Raw genomic sequence first — 16,671 nt, 5'->3', positions numbered from 1 at the left:
CATCCATCCATCCATCCATCCATCCATCCATCCATCCATCCATCTATCCATCCATCCATCCATCCATCCATCCATCCATCCATCCATCCATCCATCCATCCATCCCCTTGGAGCTGGTCCTGGGGCCTTGTCCTGCTCCCACCCCCAAGCCCTGCCTTGTTCCATCTCCTTAGCACAAAGATGTGGAGGTTGGAGAGGACTTCCTTAGGTAGGTGAGGGGAAATCAGGGTTTAATTAAGAGCTCAGCTCCGCAGTTGAGCTTAAGGATGGATCCTCTCCTGCATTTTTGTCTCTTAGGGTTGGGATGATGGATTTAACAGGAAACACTTGAAGAAAGTTTAATAATATGAAATTTCTCAATAACCTTAGAAGACGTGGAAGAAATTGGAGCTTACTGAAACAGGACAAAGCAGCAAAGCCAAAGCTGCTCCTCCATCCTTAACATCCTTGCAGCTTTGCAAGAACAAAGGCAAGCACTCTCCTGGCTGGAATTGCTGCCTGTGCTACATCTCCTATGAGTCTGAGTTGTTTATTAGCAGAAAGAGAGGTCAGGGAGCATCCACTGTCTCCTGAGGCAGCTGGTGTGCCCCGAGCCCCCAGCTCACCCTGGCACCACCTCTTCATCCTTCTTGCTGCATATGCTGTCCCAGGCACCACTCTTAAGCCTGTCCCTGGGCTTCTCCTGTTCTTTGCCACCTCCCATAGGTTTAAGTTTTGCTGTTTTATTAATGCAGCTTGTGCCAGCCTGATGCTCTTGAAGAGTGATACCTCTGTTAAGTGCAAGTCACTGATATCTGAAACAACCATAGGAAAAGAAGCTTTTTAAAGGTGCTCCACCACTCTCCTGTCTCCCAGTTCAGCTGGCAGCTGGCCAAATGCATGGTGCATTTGGGATGGAATAAAGGGGCAGAAAAACAAAACCTTGCAGTCAAGGCAGCTCAGCTTTCCACTCTACCAGGATGGAAAAATGGTTGGTTAAGAGGAGTGGTACCCTAAGTGCTAGATTAAAAAATCTTCCTTTTCCTCCCATCTGAGTGCAGTGTACACTGTTATTTATCAAAGGATGCCTATGCAAGCACAGATGCTTTTGGAAACAGAGTGACCTTAGCAGGATTGTGCCAAGGCTTGTGGAGTCAGTTTTAGGCAAATGACACAAAGGGAAAATATTCCATATCCTTGCCTTGCTTTTGGTTCAATCACGACCTCCAGGAGTTTGCAAAGATCAGACTGTGTTAAAAGAATGGCAAAATTCACCATGGGTTTATAAATCCCTCCAGGCCCTTGGAAGTTTGTGCTTACTGCCAGGCAGAAGGTGACATTTGCCAGCATGTTTTTTATGACTGACTTTGAGAATGTACAGAATAAGAACTCGGTTTTGGTTTTATTCCCATGTTTAGCAAAACAGTAATTTTGCCTCTCTTTCTACTCTTAGTCATCAGAATTCCCGTAGGAGTCTAACTTGCCCCATGGGGCGAGCCTGAATAAGTCCTGCAGAACCTGAGCTTCCATCCCTTCTCCTTATTGCTGCAAACTGCTGAGAGCTTTGGGAGTCTGCATCCCGAGGGGACGGGAGCATCTTTAGCTTCTCAGGAGATCTGGAACCCAGAAAGTTGCAACCAGCAACTTAAATGTTTGTCTTTGGCTGTGAGAGTGTTTGTGTTAGTCCCTGCATCGTGGCACCTCATCCAGAACTGGGAGATAGAGTGAGGTGCTTGCAGGCTGTGTCTCCCCTGGAATTAGAAAGGCAGTGGTGGAGGGGTTTGTGCTGCTCCCCTCCTGTTCTCAGCCATACTGAGTTTTAGTCAGCATCCTTTCCAAGCCAAATGTGTTGGGGAATATTCCTGGGCCCTGAATATCAGTGTCCTTCATAGTCAGTTTGTTTCCTGGCTTTGCTCTGTGTCAAAAACGGTCCCTTGGGCATCCCCAGTTATTGCCCAGCAGAGGCTGGTGACCATTCCCAACAGGCTTTCTGCATGCAGCCAGACCCTTTTCTGTGGGCTAGGAACTGCAGGGTAGACCAAGACTGTTCCATGCCAGTTGACACTGGCCTCAGAAACCAGTGCTGGGCATTTTTCATTTGCTGGGATAGACACAGTCACAGTGCAGAAGTTTATTTTATGAGGATGAGCTTTAAGGGGAAAGCCCCCCACTCACTTTAGCAATGCCTTAAAGGTAATGGTCTTCTCCTCTCTCCCACTCAATCCTCCTTAGAAATCCTGGACTTGCTCCTTTTGCAATCAGGTCACATTTTTGGGCAGTAATCGTTTACCCCTCACACTTGTGGCTGGTGAGCTCGGCTGTCCCAACACGCTGAGATGATGCAGAGGGTGAATGGGTGGCTGAGAGCTTTCAGGGCCTGCAGCAGAGGGAGAAGGGCTGGGCAGCTCCCCTGAAGGTGGCCAGCACCAGGGAAAGGAGCAGGGGGAAAGCAGACCCTGGACTGCAGCAGGGTTTAATGGCAGCTTGGAGCTCTATGCTGCTCTGTGCCTGTGCACTTATATAATCATTCTAAATAAGATAGAGGAAGCCATTAATAAGTAAACAGTGATGAGGAGGATCAGAGGGGGAATGAAATGACTGGTGGTGTTCATGTCAGAGAACTGAAATATTTGTGGAGAACTGATGGTTTGCAGCAACCTGAGCGCTCCCTTTTGAGCTGCAGCTGTGGTGGGGCCAAGCTCTGCTGCTGCCAGGCTCAGTGCAGAGCAGCAGTCGAGGTTGCACCACCCTCCCCATGCCAGCATCTGCTCTGGCCATACAAGCTTCAAGAGGGCAGAGCTTTCCTCACTGCAGCAATCAGACACCCAGAACTAGCCCTGTGTGACTTAGAGCTCCATGGATGTCCTTCTAGAGGTGGTCTCTACCTCTCCTGGGGATGAGGACACTCTCCAGGGTGAGGTATCCATGTTGCTTTGACTTCTGCTTGATCCATTTAATGCTGGCAGAGAAGTGGATCTCCATCATCCTGCCCGAGCCGCTCAACATCTCATCCATGTCCCTTTTTTCCTTTTAGCTTCTTTTTATTTTTTTGTGAGATGCACGGTGCTTTCTCCACAGCAGTCTCCCCCCAGATGAACCATGTTTGCCTGCCAGCTGTGTGCTAGAGTAGCAGGGCAGTGAGGCCTTGGCTGCTTGGATGGCACAGCTGCCTACAGACCTCAGGAGAAACAATTAGGGGCAAGGGCATGAATGTCTTTATTTTGTGGGGAAGGAGCCGTAAAAGTTGTGACTGTGAGGGACTGACCCCGAGGCCTGTGGGGTGGGCAGGGATCAGGGGAGGGAAGGGGAGCTGGAGGCTGCTGTGGTGGTGGCCAGGCTCGGTGTGGAAGGCGCTGGACGCTCCGCTGAGCGCGCGGCGCGGGAGAGCCGCTCCCTCCACGGGCAGTGTCTCTGTGAATCGCCGTCAAAGCAGATGAAATTTCACACCACACAAATTTCTGAATTTAAAAGGGGAGGGAGGTGGGTAGAGAAGCGGGAGAGGAGGAGGGGGAGGGAGAAGATGCGGGCTGGCCGGGCGCCAGCGCCTCATGCTAGCGCCACGGGGAAGGTGGCATCCTTCCCTGGCGTTCCCTCTGGTCCCCGCGCTCCCTGCTCCCTTTCACTGTGCTCACGTCTTCTGGAGGCAGCGTGCTCTGTCTAGAGCTGTTTACAGGATGATGGTTTGTTCCCTGTCTCCTCATCTCCCTGCTCACTGAGTGACTATCCGCTGCTCTGCTTTCCCTCTTTTAACCTCTCATTCTCCTCCGGCTCTTCCTCTCCAGGCTGCTTTACCCCGTGCAGCCCCTGATCATCCTCCTCTCTTCCCTTACCCTGCTGGTCTGTCCTGTACTCTCTGCTCTCCTCTCTGTCATCTCCACTCCTGCCTTCCCTATCTGTGCTCATGCCATCGTCTCTCCTCATTTTTCCACCTTTTACTTTTCTTCCACCTTGATTTTCTCTTAGCTCTGTTGAGACAGGAGCTCCTGAGTGGCAACCCCCCATCCATCCGCCCATCCCGTCCTGCCCATGCAGTTTCCCATGTGCCAAGCAAACCCATCTCTTCACACAACAGCTCAGAGTGTAGCAAGGTAATACATTTATACACATGAAAGAAAGAGGCATGCGTTGGTGCTGTGGCCTTCTGGACCAGAGGTGACATGTGCTGTGACCCCAAAAGGTCGCTGGGGTGACTGAGATTTGCTCATGCTCCCCTTTGACTGTGAGAGGTGTGTGAAGCCTCTCATCCCTCCATGAGTCCCACCTGCCCTGGGTACACAGCCACCAAATGAGGTGGAGAAAGATCTCCTTGGCCCTTCTAGGAACAGGTGAAGGTTGACTCTTCAAGCAGGGTCTATCAAAGGGAAGTTGGTGTTCAGGATACTTTGTAAGATCTGAACTCTAAAGAATTAAACACCTCCATGCTCTCTGGGATATACCACTTGCTTTACCCCAAGCTGGGTTGGTTTATCAGGGTTTAGGAAGCCCAGAGGCAGGACCTGACCTGAAGCTGGTGCCACAGACCAGCTGCCTTTTGAATCTTGTTCCACCCAGGCCCCACGCCTGGTGGTCCTGTAGTGCTGGCATCCCCGGGCTGGCCAAGCACTGCAGGTGAAACGCTCTGGATGAGCAGGTGGCTACAGCCCGGCACAGCTGTGGATGGCTGTGCCACCTCTGCTCAAAAACCAACTCAAAGCCTGACATGGTTCCAATTTTACTTGCCCAAGCAGTTTTATTTGGGCAGATCACCAGAGTTTGCGATCTGCATCTAACTGGGGTATCTCTGGAGGATGCTGAGCTGCACAGTGTGGCTATACCTGTCCTTTAATTGCAAAGAAAGACATGATCTGGCTTTTTGAAGACAAATGTCATCTCAGTCTTGTTTTTCTCCTTTCTGTCCTACCTGTCCCTTCCTTTTGAATCAACAGGGCTAAATTCTGCCCTGATGTAAATCTCTGCTGATACAGATTGGTGTGATCTTGCAAAAATCATTGGCGTGGCTGTGGATTTATGCCAGCTGCCAGCGTGAGCGGGGTTTGGTGCATGGAGCGTGGTAGCCATATCTCACTGTGTCACGCTCTGCATTTCCAACCAGCACTGCAGGTGATAAGCAAATCCTGGCGAGGGGGACCCTCTGTGAGCACAACAGCCCGCGTGTCCTTTCTGCAGCCAGCCCTGCAGCCAGGCTGCGATTTTGGGATGGACACTGTGCAAAGGTTTTAGCCTGCGGGGCTCCACAAATGGGGTGGAAAATTTTCATTTAATACATTTTTTGCATCTGACACTGTAGGGGAAGCGGGGACGTGCGTTCGTGGCCGCGGTTTCCCAGGGGTGCGGTATAATCCGGAGAGTGGATGCTGTGTGCAGCACAGGGGGATGACTCATCCCACTCCTTGGTCCCGGCCATGGACTCTGCACCTCCCACCTTGGGCTCTCCTGCCAAGGTTGCAGCTCCCTTTTTGCTCACCCCCACCACCACAATGCCCAGTTACCCCGGCACAGAGCAGGATTAGGGTGGCACAGGCACTGTGTTCCCAGCTGCCCTCCTAGAGCAGCCAAGCTGGGAGGCTGCGAAAGCAATCCACACAAGGGCAAGGCAGCGGTGGTAATTTTTTAAGTGGTTCCTGTCCTGTTGTCCTTCTCCCCCTCAGAGCTTTCTCCTCCACCCCAAATGCATCACAGATGAAAGGGTTAAGAGCTCGCCTGGGCCCCCTGCTCGGAGAAAGGGCAGTTGCAGTGTTGTATCTAGACCCAGTGAGGATATATATAAATTCCCTTCGTCTCTTCGGATCTATTTATAGCACGGCAGGCAGTGGCAAAGGCTCTCCTCAAGGCTTCATCTCCTACAAACAGACTTCACAGACAGCAGAGAAGATAAATTTAGCACACGAGATTTCTTAAAGAGCCAGCAGCTCTGCGGGGCTGCCAGCCTGCCCTGCCACAGCCCCTGCCCCCATACCCCCACTGGGGCAGCCCTCTTCCACCTTCTTCTATCCTCCCACCTCCTTCCCCCTTCCTCCCCATTTCCAATTTTATGTCCAGCTTCACCCATATTCTCCCCCTTTCTGGTCTCTTTTTCTACCATTGATGTTTTTTGCTTTTTCTTTTTATTTTTTTTCCCCTTCTCTTTCACTGGTTCGCCATCTCATCCTCCCTGCTTTCTTGTTTTTTCTTTTTTCCCCTCTCTTTTCTCTCTCCCAGGCCACAGGGCTCAGAAGATAAAGCTTTCTACTTAACAGTTCACTGGTTATGCCTACATAGTAAAAAATGTGTAGCTTGATTAATGCCTTCCAGATGGTTAATTGAAAAAATAGGGGGAGAATGCAGCAATCTGTCCCCCCTCTCCAGCACTATGCACACATCCATGGCACAGGAAGAAGACTGCATCAAAGGGCGAGGGGAGCAATGGATCTGAGAAACAGGGCAGCCTGTTAACTCCAGGGTCTTGCCATGCTGGGCAGTTAACTCTGTCCCTGCCTCTCATGCCCTCATCTATCCCACCCCAAAATCCCCCATCTCAGAGATGTACACTATTCCTTCCTGTACACCACACACAACCCTCCTGGCATCCTCAGCTGAACCTCAGCACAGGCACTGCGCTGCTCTGTGTCCTCCCTGTGCTCCAACACCCCAAAGCAGCACCCACCCTCATCCCCTCCCCATATTTATTTTCTGGGGGGATGCACACACCCCCACACACATCCCCAAGTGTCTTTGCTGACCACACAATCATTTGCACACAGGTGCCTCCGTTAGCGGGGCTGTGGAGCAGGAAGGCTCTGCCAGAGTTCCCTGGGGTTTTGGGGTTTGGGTTTGGCAGTGCCAAAGTGGGCACGATGGAGGGGCACGGGGATGGGGGCTGTAATTAGGGGGTTTGGAGCAGCTTGTGAGGGAAGGGGGTGACAGTGTGGTCAGCAGTAGGGCACTGCTGGGTGATGGAATCAATCCACCCTGGGCCTCAATGACACGTGTCTGCTGTCTCCCTGCTCCACGCCCGCAGCCTCTCCTCTTCCCCCCCAAGCCAGGGCTGTGCCTGCTCCTGGTTCTTTGTCTCTCTCCAGGGAGAGGCAGAGCAGGAACACAGCTCTCTCCCCACCCCGTTAATAGAGATGCTGCCTTGCTGCCGTGAGTCACGGAGGGTTTGTGCCGTGCCACTGGGGGTGAGCCGCATCAGCCCCCCGCCCTGCACACCTCCCACCCCGGATCTCCCTGGTTTCCAGGGAAACAGCAGCCCCAAATGCTGCTTGACTTTCACTTCTGCCTTTCATTGTTCCTTTTTTTTCCTTTTTTTTTCTTTTTTTTTTTTTTTTTTTTTTTTTATAAGAAAAAAGCAGAGACACAACAGATTTTATTGGTTTTTCAATTTTATTGTATTTTTGTCCTTCTTCCCCTTTCAGGATCACCACCACGGCCGCCTGCATGATGGACCTGCGGAGGTACCCGCTGGACCAGCAGAACTGCACGCTGGAGATCGAGAGCTGTGCGTATGCCTCGGGCACATCCCCTGCCACGCGGTGCCACCTGATGCCACCCGCCCCTGCCACAGCTCCCTGCTCCTGGGGATGCCCCCCAGGGCTGCTGCAGCACCAGGCTCCCTCACCCATGGGGGAAATTCCCAGGAAAACGGAGCTCTAGCAGCAGGCCGGGCATTCAAATCAGTCCCAGGAGGGTGGTGGAAGCCTCCCTTAGTGTTAAGGAAGCTGTCCTTGCTCTTGGCTGGCTCCACTCCGTGTGAGAGGTGGTACCCAAGCCCTCATCCCTGCCTGGATGTTCCCTGGATGCCCATGGAAATCCTCTTCCAGTCTGCTGGCAGAGGAGGTCTGGCTCCCTGACAGAAATGCACGGCAGGTTCCCTCCAGGGCTGTCCGGGGCACCAGAGCTCCAGCCACAGCAGGGATTATCTGGGAATTGCTCCTTCCTTCAGGGAGGGATCTGGGAATTGCTCCTTCCATCAGGGAGGGATCTGGAATTGCTCCTTCCATCAGGGAGGGATTTGGGAATTGCTCCGTCCATCATGGAGGGATCTGGGAATTGCTCCGTCCATCAGGGAGGGATCGGGAATTGTTCCTTCCATCAGGGAGGAATTTGGGAATTGCTCCTTCCATCAGGGAGGGATCTGGAATTGCTCCTTCCATCAGGGAGCTCCCACAGCAGCCGTGGCTGGGAGCTGCCCTCCCCATCCTGCCCGTGCAGGCTCACGGGATGGAAATGGGGTCCTGCTGCAGGCACGAGTGCCAGAATGTCATTCCTGCCACTCCTCAGCAGTTTGGGAACAGTTTCCAGTACAACCAGGGAAACAGAAGGCAGGGAATTACCCACAGTTCCCCGTGTTGCGATTTTGTTCTTAATGGGTCATGTCCAGCCAATTTGTTCATCAAAGCTGCATTTCCACACAATATTCCTGAGACCAAGGCCGAGATGAAGAGATCCAATTGTTTCCTCTCTCAGAGCTTTTGTCTTTTACACACTTGCACATTCTCAATCTGCAGGGCTCCATTTTCTTTGCTTCCACTTGACTCTGGAACATCAATCCTTTTAGGGCCAGATTATAAAACCAATGTATTTTAAAAAACAAAACCGACCCAAACCTCAGAGAAAAAAGCCCTTTTCTGATGCAGGGGTGCTGGGTTTGGGAAGCAGCAGAAGGCAGATGAGGTCCCCTGCCCCACAGAAACTCAGAGCCCTTACCTGTAGGAGATAAGCACTGCCTGTTGATCCCATCCCTTCACCCCAAAAATAACTCTCACCACGTATACCCCTGCCTATCTGTGTGCCAGGATCCAACAAAATCCTGATGAGGCAGGCTGCAAACACGCTGCTAATCTGACATTTTAAGACGTCATATCAATACTTTTCGATATTTCAGATGGAAATGACTTGTCTTTGTGAAAGTTCATTTACTTTTTAGAAGTAAAATGGAAATTTGGTTTTCTCTTTAAAGCTAGAAATCAAAGTGAAGCATTTATTTTTAGACCAAGCAACCTTTCCCTTTAGAAACATTTTTTAAAAATGGCTTCATGAAAAACATGCTTGATTTCATATTGCATAATGCCATAATAAAAAAAATTAAAATACAAAAATTGGTACCCAACACCAGCAGGTCATAGAATAAATGGAATAGAGCTAGTTAACTGTGAGATCTCCTAAAATTAGTTACCATAATTTGACATTTTCATTGCTGATCAGGAAGTAAATTTGAAGTCACTGCTGTTAAATTTGTGGATGATGAAGATAGCAGCGTGCGAGGCTTCGCTCGCTGCACATTTGAATCCGTCCCAGTTGGAATCCATCTGGAAGGGCTTTGGGCACAGCAAGTGCAGAGCTCTGTGCCCGTGTGGGACTGCAGGGCCATGCCTGGGGCTGGAGCCACACGGGAGGTGAGGGAGGCACCACGGCTGGAGGTTCTGTGGCTCTGGCACAATGCTGGAGCCAGCCCTGTTATATAAACCAGGGGAGCCGTGAGTCAGAGCTCAGAACTGATTGGCTCTGAACATGTCACTGAGATGGGGAACGCTGTCTGTGGTTGGGTTCCAAAATTTAGGGAGGAAGCTGAGAAATCGGAAAAGGTTGAGGGAAGATGCTAAAAAGTGGTTCAAGAGCTGGAGCAGATGTTGTGCAGTGAGAAACCTCAGTAGATCAGTCTGGTTTGTTTACTGCAAAGGAGGTGGAGAGGTGAATTGTTTCCAGGCTGGGTTCACCCCTGCAGAGGGGGAACGCTGTGGGAAAGAGCTCGGGAACCTCCTGGAGAAATTCAGGACAACCACGGGAGCCTGAGAGTCTGAGGCAGGTGAATTCCGATGTGGAATCGTACACAACGTTTCTGAGCTGGGAGGGTGTTGGAGCTGCTGGAATCGGCCACCAGGACGAGTCGGGGGACTTGGGTGTTTCTGTTCCAGCCCTGGGGCTGAGTGATGCAAACACCAGGTCCTTGCACAGAGCTGGTGTGTGAGGAGGATAACCCAAAGGTCCTGAAACCCTGTGGGCTCCAAGGTGTGAGGGTTTAGCACACTGGGAGCAGGAACAGCCAGGGGAGGAGGTGGAGCCCTGGCTGATTTCCACCAGAAGCAGATGTGGCACGGCATTTGGAAGATGTGGTTTATATTTTGGCACCCGTGAATAAGTGCAGTAATGACTGAGAGCGCAGAATGTGGGCTTGGAGACTGCACAGTCATCAAATAATTCCGTTTGGGAAGACACCTCGGGGTGTCTCTAGTCCAGCCTGCAGCTCAGAGCAGGGTCAGCTGTGAGATCAGAGCAGACTGCTGAGCCCTTTGTCCACTCGGGAGCTTCAGGATGACACTGTCCTCGAAGTTTCACCTCTGATCTGGGGAACTCCCAAAGCAGAATTTCTCCTGGGTGGCACATCCAGCAGCTCCTCGTTGCCCTGATGATTGCTGGGTGTGGTGGCACTCTCCCGAGTGGCAGTGAGCCTGGCACAGCGAGGGTGGCTGGCCAAGGCAGGCTCTGTGCTGCAGTGCAGGTGCTGAACACGAGCTGCCAGTGGCACAGGTGAGGCTCCCGCGCTGAAGGCAGCCGTACCCCGAGCTGCACCAAAGCCTGGCCATGTCCTACTGCTCCCAGGAAGCTTTACTGACAATCTGAGCAGCTACAGCCAAAGGGCTGCAATACACACAAGCACTGTTGATTTTCAAGTTGTGAAGAATCCTTGCCCCCAGGACAGGGCAGGGCTGTGAACACAGAACTGGTGGGTGAGGGATTTCATGGGTTCATCCCCTGGTCCTCATCCCCCACGAGTCCAGAGCACTTGCGGGTCACATCTCCAGCCCATGCAGCCCTGTCTGCCATGTGTATTTTGGGGTTAAAGCAAGAAGCTTGGCTGAGTTAGCAAACCCATGGCCCTGAAATCTAAGGGATGAATATTTGAGTCTGGCTCCCCTTCCTCTCTTCTTTCATTACCGTTCTTCTCAGCCAGCACTTGGTAAAACAGCCCCCAACCTGAGAGACTCTGTTCACTTCTTGGATCTGAATTTTGCCTGAGAGGAAAGGGAGGTGCTCCCATCTTCAAACTTCTTTTCAGCTGCTGCTATAGCTCTTCTTCTCTCTGGGAATGTTTAATACTGAGCTGCCCTGTTTACCCAGTCCCACCAGTCTGTACTGTGTGGTCTCCCCCTCCTGGTAAAAGGAGGCAGTTTTTAAAAAGCAAAATGCTGTGTTTGGTGCATTTGACAGAGGCTTCTGGTGCTCAGGTCGCTGTCATGTCAGCCATGGAGATTACATGGTGCAAGTCAAGGTGGGATGGGCCACGCCTCACCTTTTGCTCTGAATTCTAGCCAGAAGTGGGAGTTCTGGCCAGTTCTTCCTCTTCTCCTGGGGACTGTATTGCCAAGCTCAGCTGAAGAAAGAAAGTATATCAGCAGGGAGAGGCTAGGCTTGGTGTGGGCTTTCTTTTGGATCCTTTTCCACATCACCTTAGTGCAAATGGAGATGTCATCTGGTCCAGCCTGTCAGCTTAGCTCTCCCTGTGTGCTCCTTCCTCCCTGCAGATGGTTACACGGTGGATGACATTGTCTTCTTCTGGCAAGGGAATGACTCTGCTGTCACGGGGATGGAGGTGCTGGAGCTGCCCCAGTTCACCATCATCGAGCAGAGGCTGGTCAGCAGGGAAGTGGTCTTCACCACTGGTGAGTCTGGTGAAGGCATGCATGGGATGGGCAAACCTGCTGCTGATCAACTGGTCTGAATCCCTCTGATTCAGATGCTGGGGATCTAGGCTTCACCTTGGGGTTCCTCAAAAGAGAAAGTGACTTCTGCACCCACCAGCTTTGCTTTTTCCTTTTTTTTTTTTTTTTTTTTTTTTTTTTTTTTTTTTTAATGTCTGCTTCTCTTCAAAAACTTTCAGGATCATTTTCCCCACTGCAATTATTCCCCTTTCTTAGTCAAAATAATGAGTGAGCTCAGAACCTCTTCAGAAGGTTCTCAGCCTTCATCTGATTTTTATGTGGTTTACATCTGGGTCTCAAAGCTAATGTAGGTGCAATAGTAAGGAGAAAATATATCCATTGAGAAGCAAGTGGGCTATGAAATGATGCAAACCCATCTGTACATGGCAATAAAAAGGTTTGGAGAGAATACCTGGGACGATTCAGATGCTGCCAGCTGGAAAGTTGGAGGGGGTTAAATTTTGGTTGCTGGTCTGAGGTGGAGTTCACTGCCGAAAGAGCACAGCACACACCTGTCAAAAAATACTGGTGAAATATTGTGTCCAAGCCATACAAGTGAAATACTGTATAATACATACAAGAGGCACATGGTGATGTGAGAACAATACCTCCTTTTTCCCAATCTACATCCTTGATGGTTTAGAACTGCTGTTTTCTCATTACTTTAGCTGCCAACCAGGATTACACCCATATTTCAGGCTCCTGTGTTGCCTGAGGGACAGAGGTGGGCAGGAGGAATGACTTGGACTTTGTCTCACAGCAGTGAAAGAGGCACTGCTTTGTCCTTGTCAAAATTAGCCTGCTCCAGTGGAAGGACTGTAAAAAGTACTTATTGTCCTCACTATCCTCATTAGGTTTGCTAAAAGATTAGGAGGAAGCTGCAACAACTTGAAAATAATAAAAAAGAGACCTTCAGATTAACTAACAGTTCTCTATTTGCATATGAATTTGCCCAGTCTGACCATAACCTATTTTTAGAACAGCATGGGAAAAATATGATTCAGATCTTCATTGCTGTTTGGAGGCAGAGCTGGCACATGAAACATTGGAAAATCATCTCGGGGCACCCAAATATAGGGTTAAAGTCTCCAGTGTAAGCCTCCATCATATTGGCTGGCACCATAATAGCAATTCCAGCAATGAACAGCCATTCTCCCATGATGGCTGATATAATAATGTGACTTATGTAGAGTTTCCTTTCTTCTTAATACTCTGGGACAACTGAGCAGATTCCGAAGGGACCCCCTGCAAAAATTGACCAGTCTGCAAAACCAGCTGCAGGAAACAGGAGATTTCTCATTTTTCCTGCCTCTTGAGAACTCTTTCCAAATGAAATTTCAGTTCCTAACCTAAGCTCTTAGCAGAAATCCAGCCTTGCCCTCCTCTCCCACCACATCCTCCTTTGATGTCTCATTGGCAGGTTCGTATCTGCGCTTATCGCTGAGTTTCCGGATTAAGAGGAACATTGGTTACTTCATCCTGCAGACCTACATGCCATCCATCCTCATCACCATCCTGTCCTGGGTCTCCTTCTGGATCAACTATGATGCTTCTGCTGCACGAGTGGCACTGGGTATGGACCTTTTCATTGTATTTTGGAGGTGTTTTCTTGAGGGCCATCAGCTGTAACAAAGAAAATCCCTTTTCTTTATGATGTAGCAATTAAGCAAGCCTGTCAAAGTTGTCATCCCAAATGGACATTTTTTTAAATGAAAAAAACTTTAAATTTTCAGTCAGAAGGGTTTTCTTTTACTTAATTTTTTTTTTTTTAATTCATACTTCCCAAACTGGAATCTGTTCTATTTGAACCAGTAAAACTCCTACCAAAAATTTCTGGGGTGTGAGTTTGAACTCTAAACAAAAATGTAGATGGTCACTGATTCTCAGGTACGTGGGACATGCCCTGAGTTCCTTCGCTCTGGTTTGCACTGGTTTTCTTAGGAAGAGACATCTGGGCACTTTTGTCAACAGGTGTGCCAGGAGTGGTCAGTTGCTTGATGATCGTTGAGGCTGGACAGCCAAAAAGTTGTATGGGAATGGTTAAAAGATGAAAGAAATAAAAGAAGGGGCATGGCACGTTTTTCTGATAGCTCAGGCCCCATGCAGACACTCCCTGCAGAAGAAGACCTTCCATACCAAGGCAAATGTGGGACAGTAGTTAAAGTCCAAGTTCTTCTTTGGCACATGCTCCCCTAAATAGGAATGTTTTCCTATAAGAGGGGGGGAAATGAGGTTTTTAAGCAACAGAAGGGAAGTGGGGGTGGATGGCAGATGAGGGTTTGGAAGGAGGAGCAGGAGAAAGGGTGGATGGCTGGCATATGAGAATGGGCTGTGCGACATGAGGGAAACTTCTGAGGCAATAGCAGAGGTGAGGAGGGAGCAGGGCTGGATCTCTGAGTGGGACAAGGCCCAGAGAGGCAGGGCAGCTCTGGGTCTTACAGCAGAGCTTGGGGGCTTCAAGTAGCTCTAGGAGAAAGGGTTTGAGAAGGCTCAGAGGAGGGATGGGTTGTACAAAGGTATAAAAAAGGTGATTTGGCTTTGCCTGCTTGGACAGGCTGGAGCAGGGAGACAGGGAGGGAAGAAGAAGAACTTGGCAAATTAAAAGGGTAAATTGCATTGAGAGGAATGTAATCAGAGAGAGAAGAAAAAAAGACCATGGCAGACATTGTGAAAGCACAAGCAAGAGGGTGGAGGCGAGATGCACAGCTGTTGAATTTCTGCTGATATCTGGACTCAAAGAAGACAGAAAAAAATTTGTAGATCAGAACTGAAACAGCTCTCCCTAAACTATTCCTGAAACTTCTCAACCTAACTTATCCATAAAAAAACTCCAAGAAAAGAATCTCCACAGCCTCCTCTGGTCACTTTACCTCCAGATTTACCTGCTTACACAGTCAAAGAGCTCCTCTTTGCCTCTGCCCTAAGTATCCATTGCAATTTGTCCACTTCTTAATGGAGACATAGAGATCATTCTATTCTCCCTTTCCTTGCCTCAGATTTCTGTATGTTTAGACTACTGCCTAAATATAGACCATATTGTGTGTATACAAATATATCTCCCTTCTGTTTACTCAGCTGAAGGCTAATAGTTCTCTCAGTCTGTTATCAGGCATGACACCAAAGACACAGCGAGGGTGAAGGGGAAGCAGGCCAAGCAGAGGTCCAGGGTGCACAGAGAGCCATCACTGTACCGGTGGGGCTGAAACCACAGGAGCAAATTAAGGTCATAGGGATTGTTAGAGCTGCCAACAGGGAGATGAGGAGGAAAAGAACATCAGCAAGGTAGTAAGAACAGCTAGAGAAGCAGAGGAAGACTAGGTTGAAGAGTAAGAGTTATCACCCCCAAAAGAATTATGAATGCTCATTGCCATGTCTTTGGAGCTGGTGGAAGGCTGTCAAAGAGGTCTGAGGCCACTGTGGCAGTCCAGAGAAGGGAGGAGTCGGAGAAGAAGCTTGAAGAAGCTTAAGGAGAGGACTGAAGCTGTGAGAGTAATCATAGTGAATCAGGCTTTTGGAACTGAGTAGATGGGGACAAAAGTGTTCACAAAATGCTTATTTAAGAATGCAAGAAATGTGAGGAGGCCTAAAAGGGAGAGTGTGAGAACCATGGGAGGAATGTGTACAAGTGATAAGTGATGTAATGAATGGTAAAGCTGGTGAGAGGAAGGTGGGAACTGATGGGGTCAAGGACAGAAGCCTACAATGCAGGCAAGAAAAAGAGAGTGCCATGAAGAGGAAATCTTTTCACTCTTTCTCCAATCCATGGCATTGGAAAGACACAGCAGCTTATAAACTCACGATGCCAAGGATGCTGAGGCATTCAGTAGCCCACAATGAAACCTCATGAGTTCATGAAGGTAAAAAAAGGAGGAGAAGAGGGTAAAAAAGAGCAAAACAATACTTCCTACTAGACTGAGAGAAAGAGGGAAGATCAGGGCGACTTAAAGAAACAGGGATGCTGATCCCCATCATACTGATGATGGTCATCTTTGAGATTTTCTCCAGCTGTTTGCTGCTGGATCATTTTCTGCAGCAATTTGTAGTGGGCATGTGGGCTTAGAATCATGACAGCTTCCTTCCCAGTTGCACTGCTCCCATCCCTCCTGCAGCTGTCCAGCTGGAAGGAGGGATGAAGGAGCTGCAAACAGCATTCCAGGAAACCATCCCACGTGGGTAACAGAGCACCTGCCCTCTCCTCACAGGGGTCACCACGGTGCTGACCATGACAACCATCAACACCCACCTGCGGGAGACTCTGCCCAAGATCCCCTACGTCAAGGCTATTGATGTTTATCTCATGGGCTGCTTTGTCTTCGTGTTCCTGGCACTCCTGGAATATGCTTTTGTCAACTACATATTCTTCGGGCGAGGGCCGCGGCAGCAGAAGAAGCAGAGCGAGCGCGTCAGCAAGGCCAACAACGAGCGCCACCGTTACGAGGAGAAGAGGGTGAGAGAGCAGGTTTGTCCTCTCCTTTCATTGTGCCAGGAGAATTCAGGCTCTCCACTGGGTGAGCTGTGCAACAGCCTTTGTGCTCATCGCTAGAGATGAACCCCAGTTTCTCTTGTCTGGTGATTACTGGGAATTTTTCCACCTTGATCGTCCTCATCCAGTCTCACCAGAGCCCTCCTCCTTGCGTGGGGCAGCCAAAAGTCCCTCTGTGGTTTTAGGTCCTCCTGTGTTGGCAGAACCACACTTCCCCCGCTAAAAAATTTGCTGCAAGCACAGGTGGCTGCTCCTTTCACCCCAGCAGCAGAGGACAACCCCCAAATGCAGCATGTTCAGAGCTCACAAATGACCCCATCGGGGATACGGTCACCAAACTCCGGGGAAGAAAAGGAACTCCCCAACACCATCTTTTAAGTATTAACGAGTCAGGCATTACTTTATTCTGGCCAGGATGTGCAGAGGAAATTATTCCAACCACATATGATTATTTACCAGAATTTTCACATATTTATATGTTAAAAAAACCCTCAAAGAAATTCTCATTCTTTGGTTCTGCATTACACAATT

The 16,671-nt window shown here is 49.6% G+C and overlaps 1 protein-coding gene across 2 annotated transcripts in view; it reads left to right on the top strand.

Moving 5' to 3' along the window:
* Nucleotides 1-16,671, top strand: part of LOC110467865 (gamma-aminobutyric acid receptor subunit beta-4) — an 82,958-nt gene that overhangs the window by 55,570 nt on the left and 10,717 nt on the right. The window contains exons 5-8 of one of the 2 annotated variants that reach the window (XM_021525247.2): nt 7,374-7,456; nt 11,481-11,618; nt 13,078-13,230; nt 15,860-16,104. In XM_021525247.2, the coding sequence (XP_021380922.1) occupies nt 7,374-7,456; nt 11,481-11,618; nt 13,078-13,230; nt 15,860-16,104 (619 nt within the window). Of the gene's footprint in view, nt 1-7,373; nt 7,457-11,480; nt 11,619-13,077; nt 13,231-15,859; nt 16,117-16,671 lie in introns of both variants that reach the window. The other variant, XM_021525246.2, reaches the window with a different exon arrangement.

The sequence above is a fragment of the Lonchura striata genome, chromosome 14 (genome assembly GCF_046129695.1).
Source record: "Lonchura striata isolate bLonStr1 chromosome 14, bLonStr1.mat, whole genome shotgun sequence".
NCBI lineage: Eukaryota > Metazoa > Chordata > Aves > Passeriformes > Estrildidae > Lonchura > Lonchura striata.
This window is presented reverse-complemented; position numbering and strand designations above follow the sequence as displayed.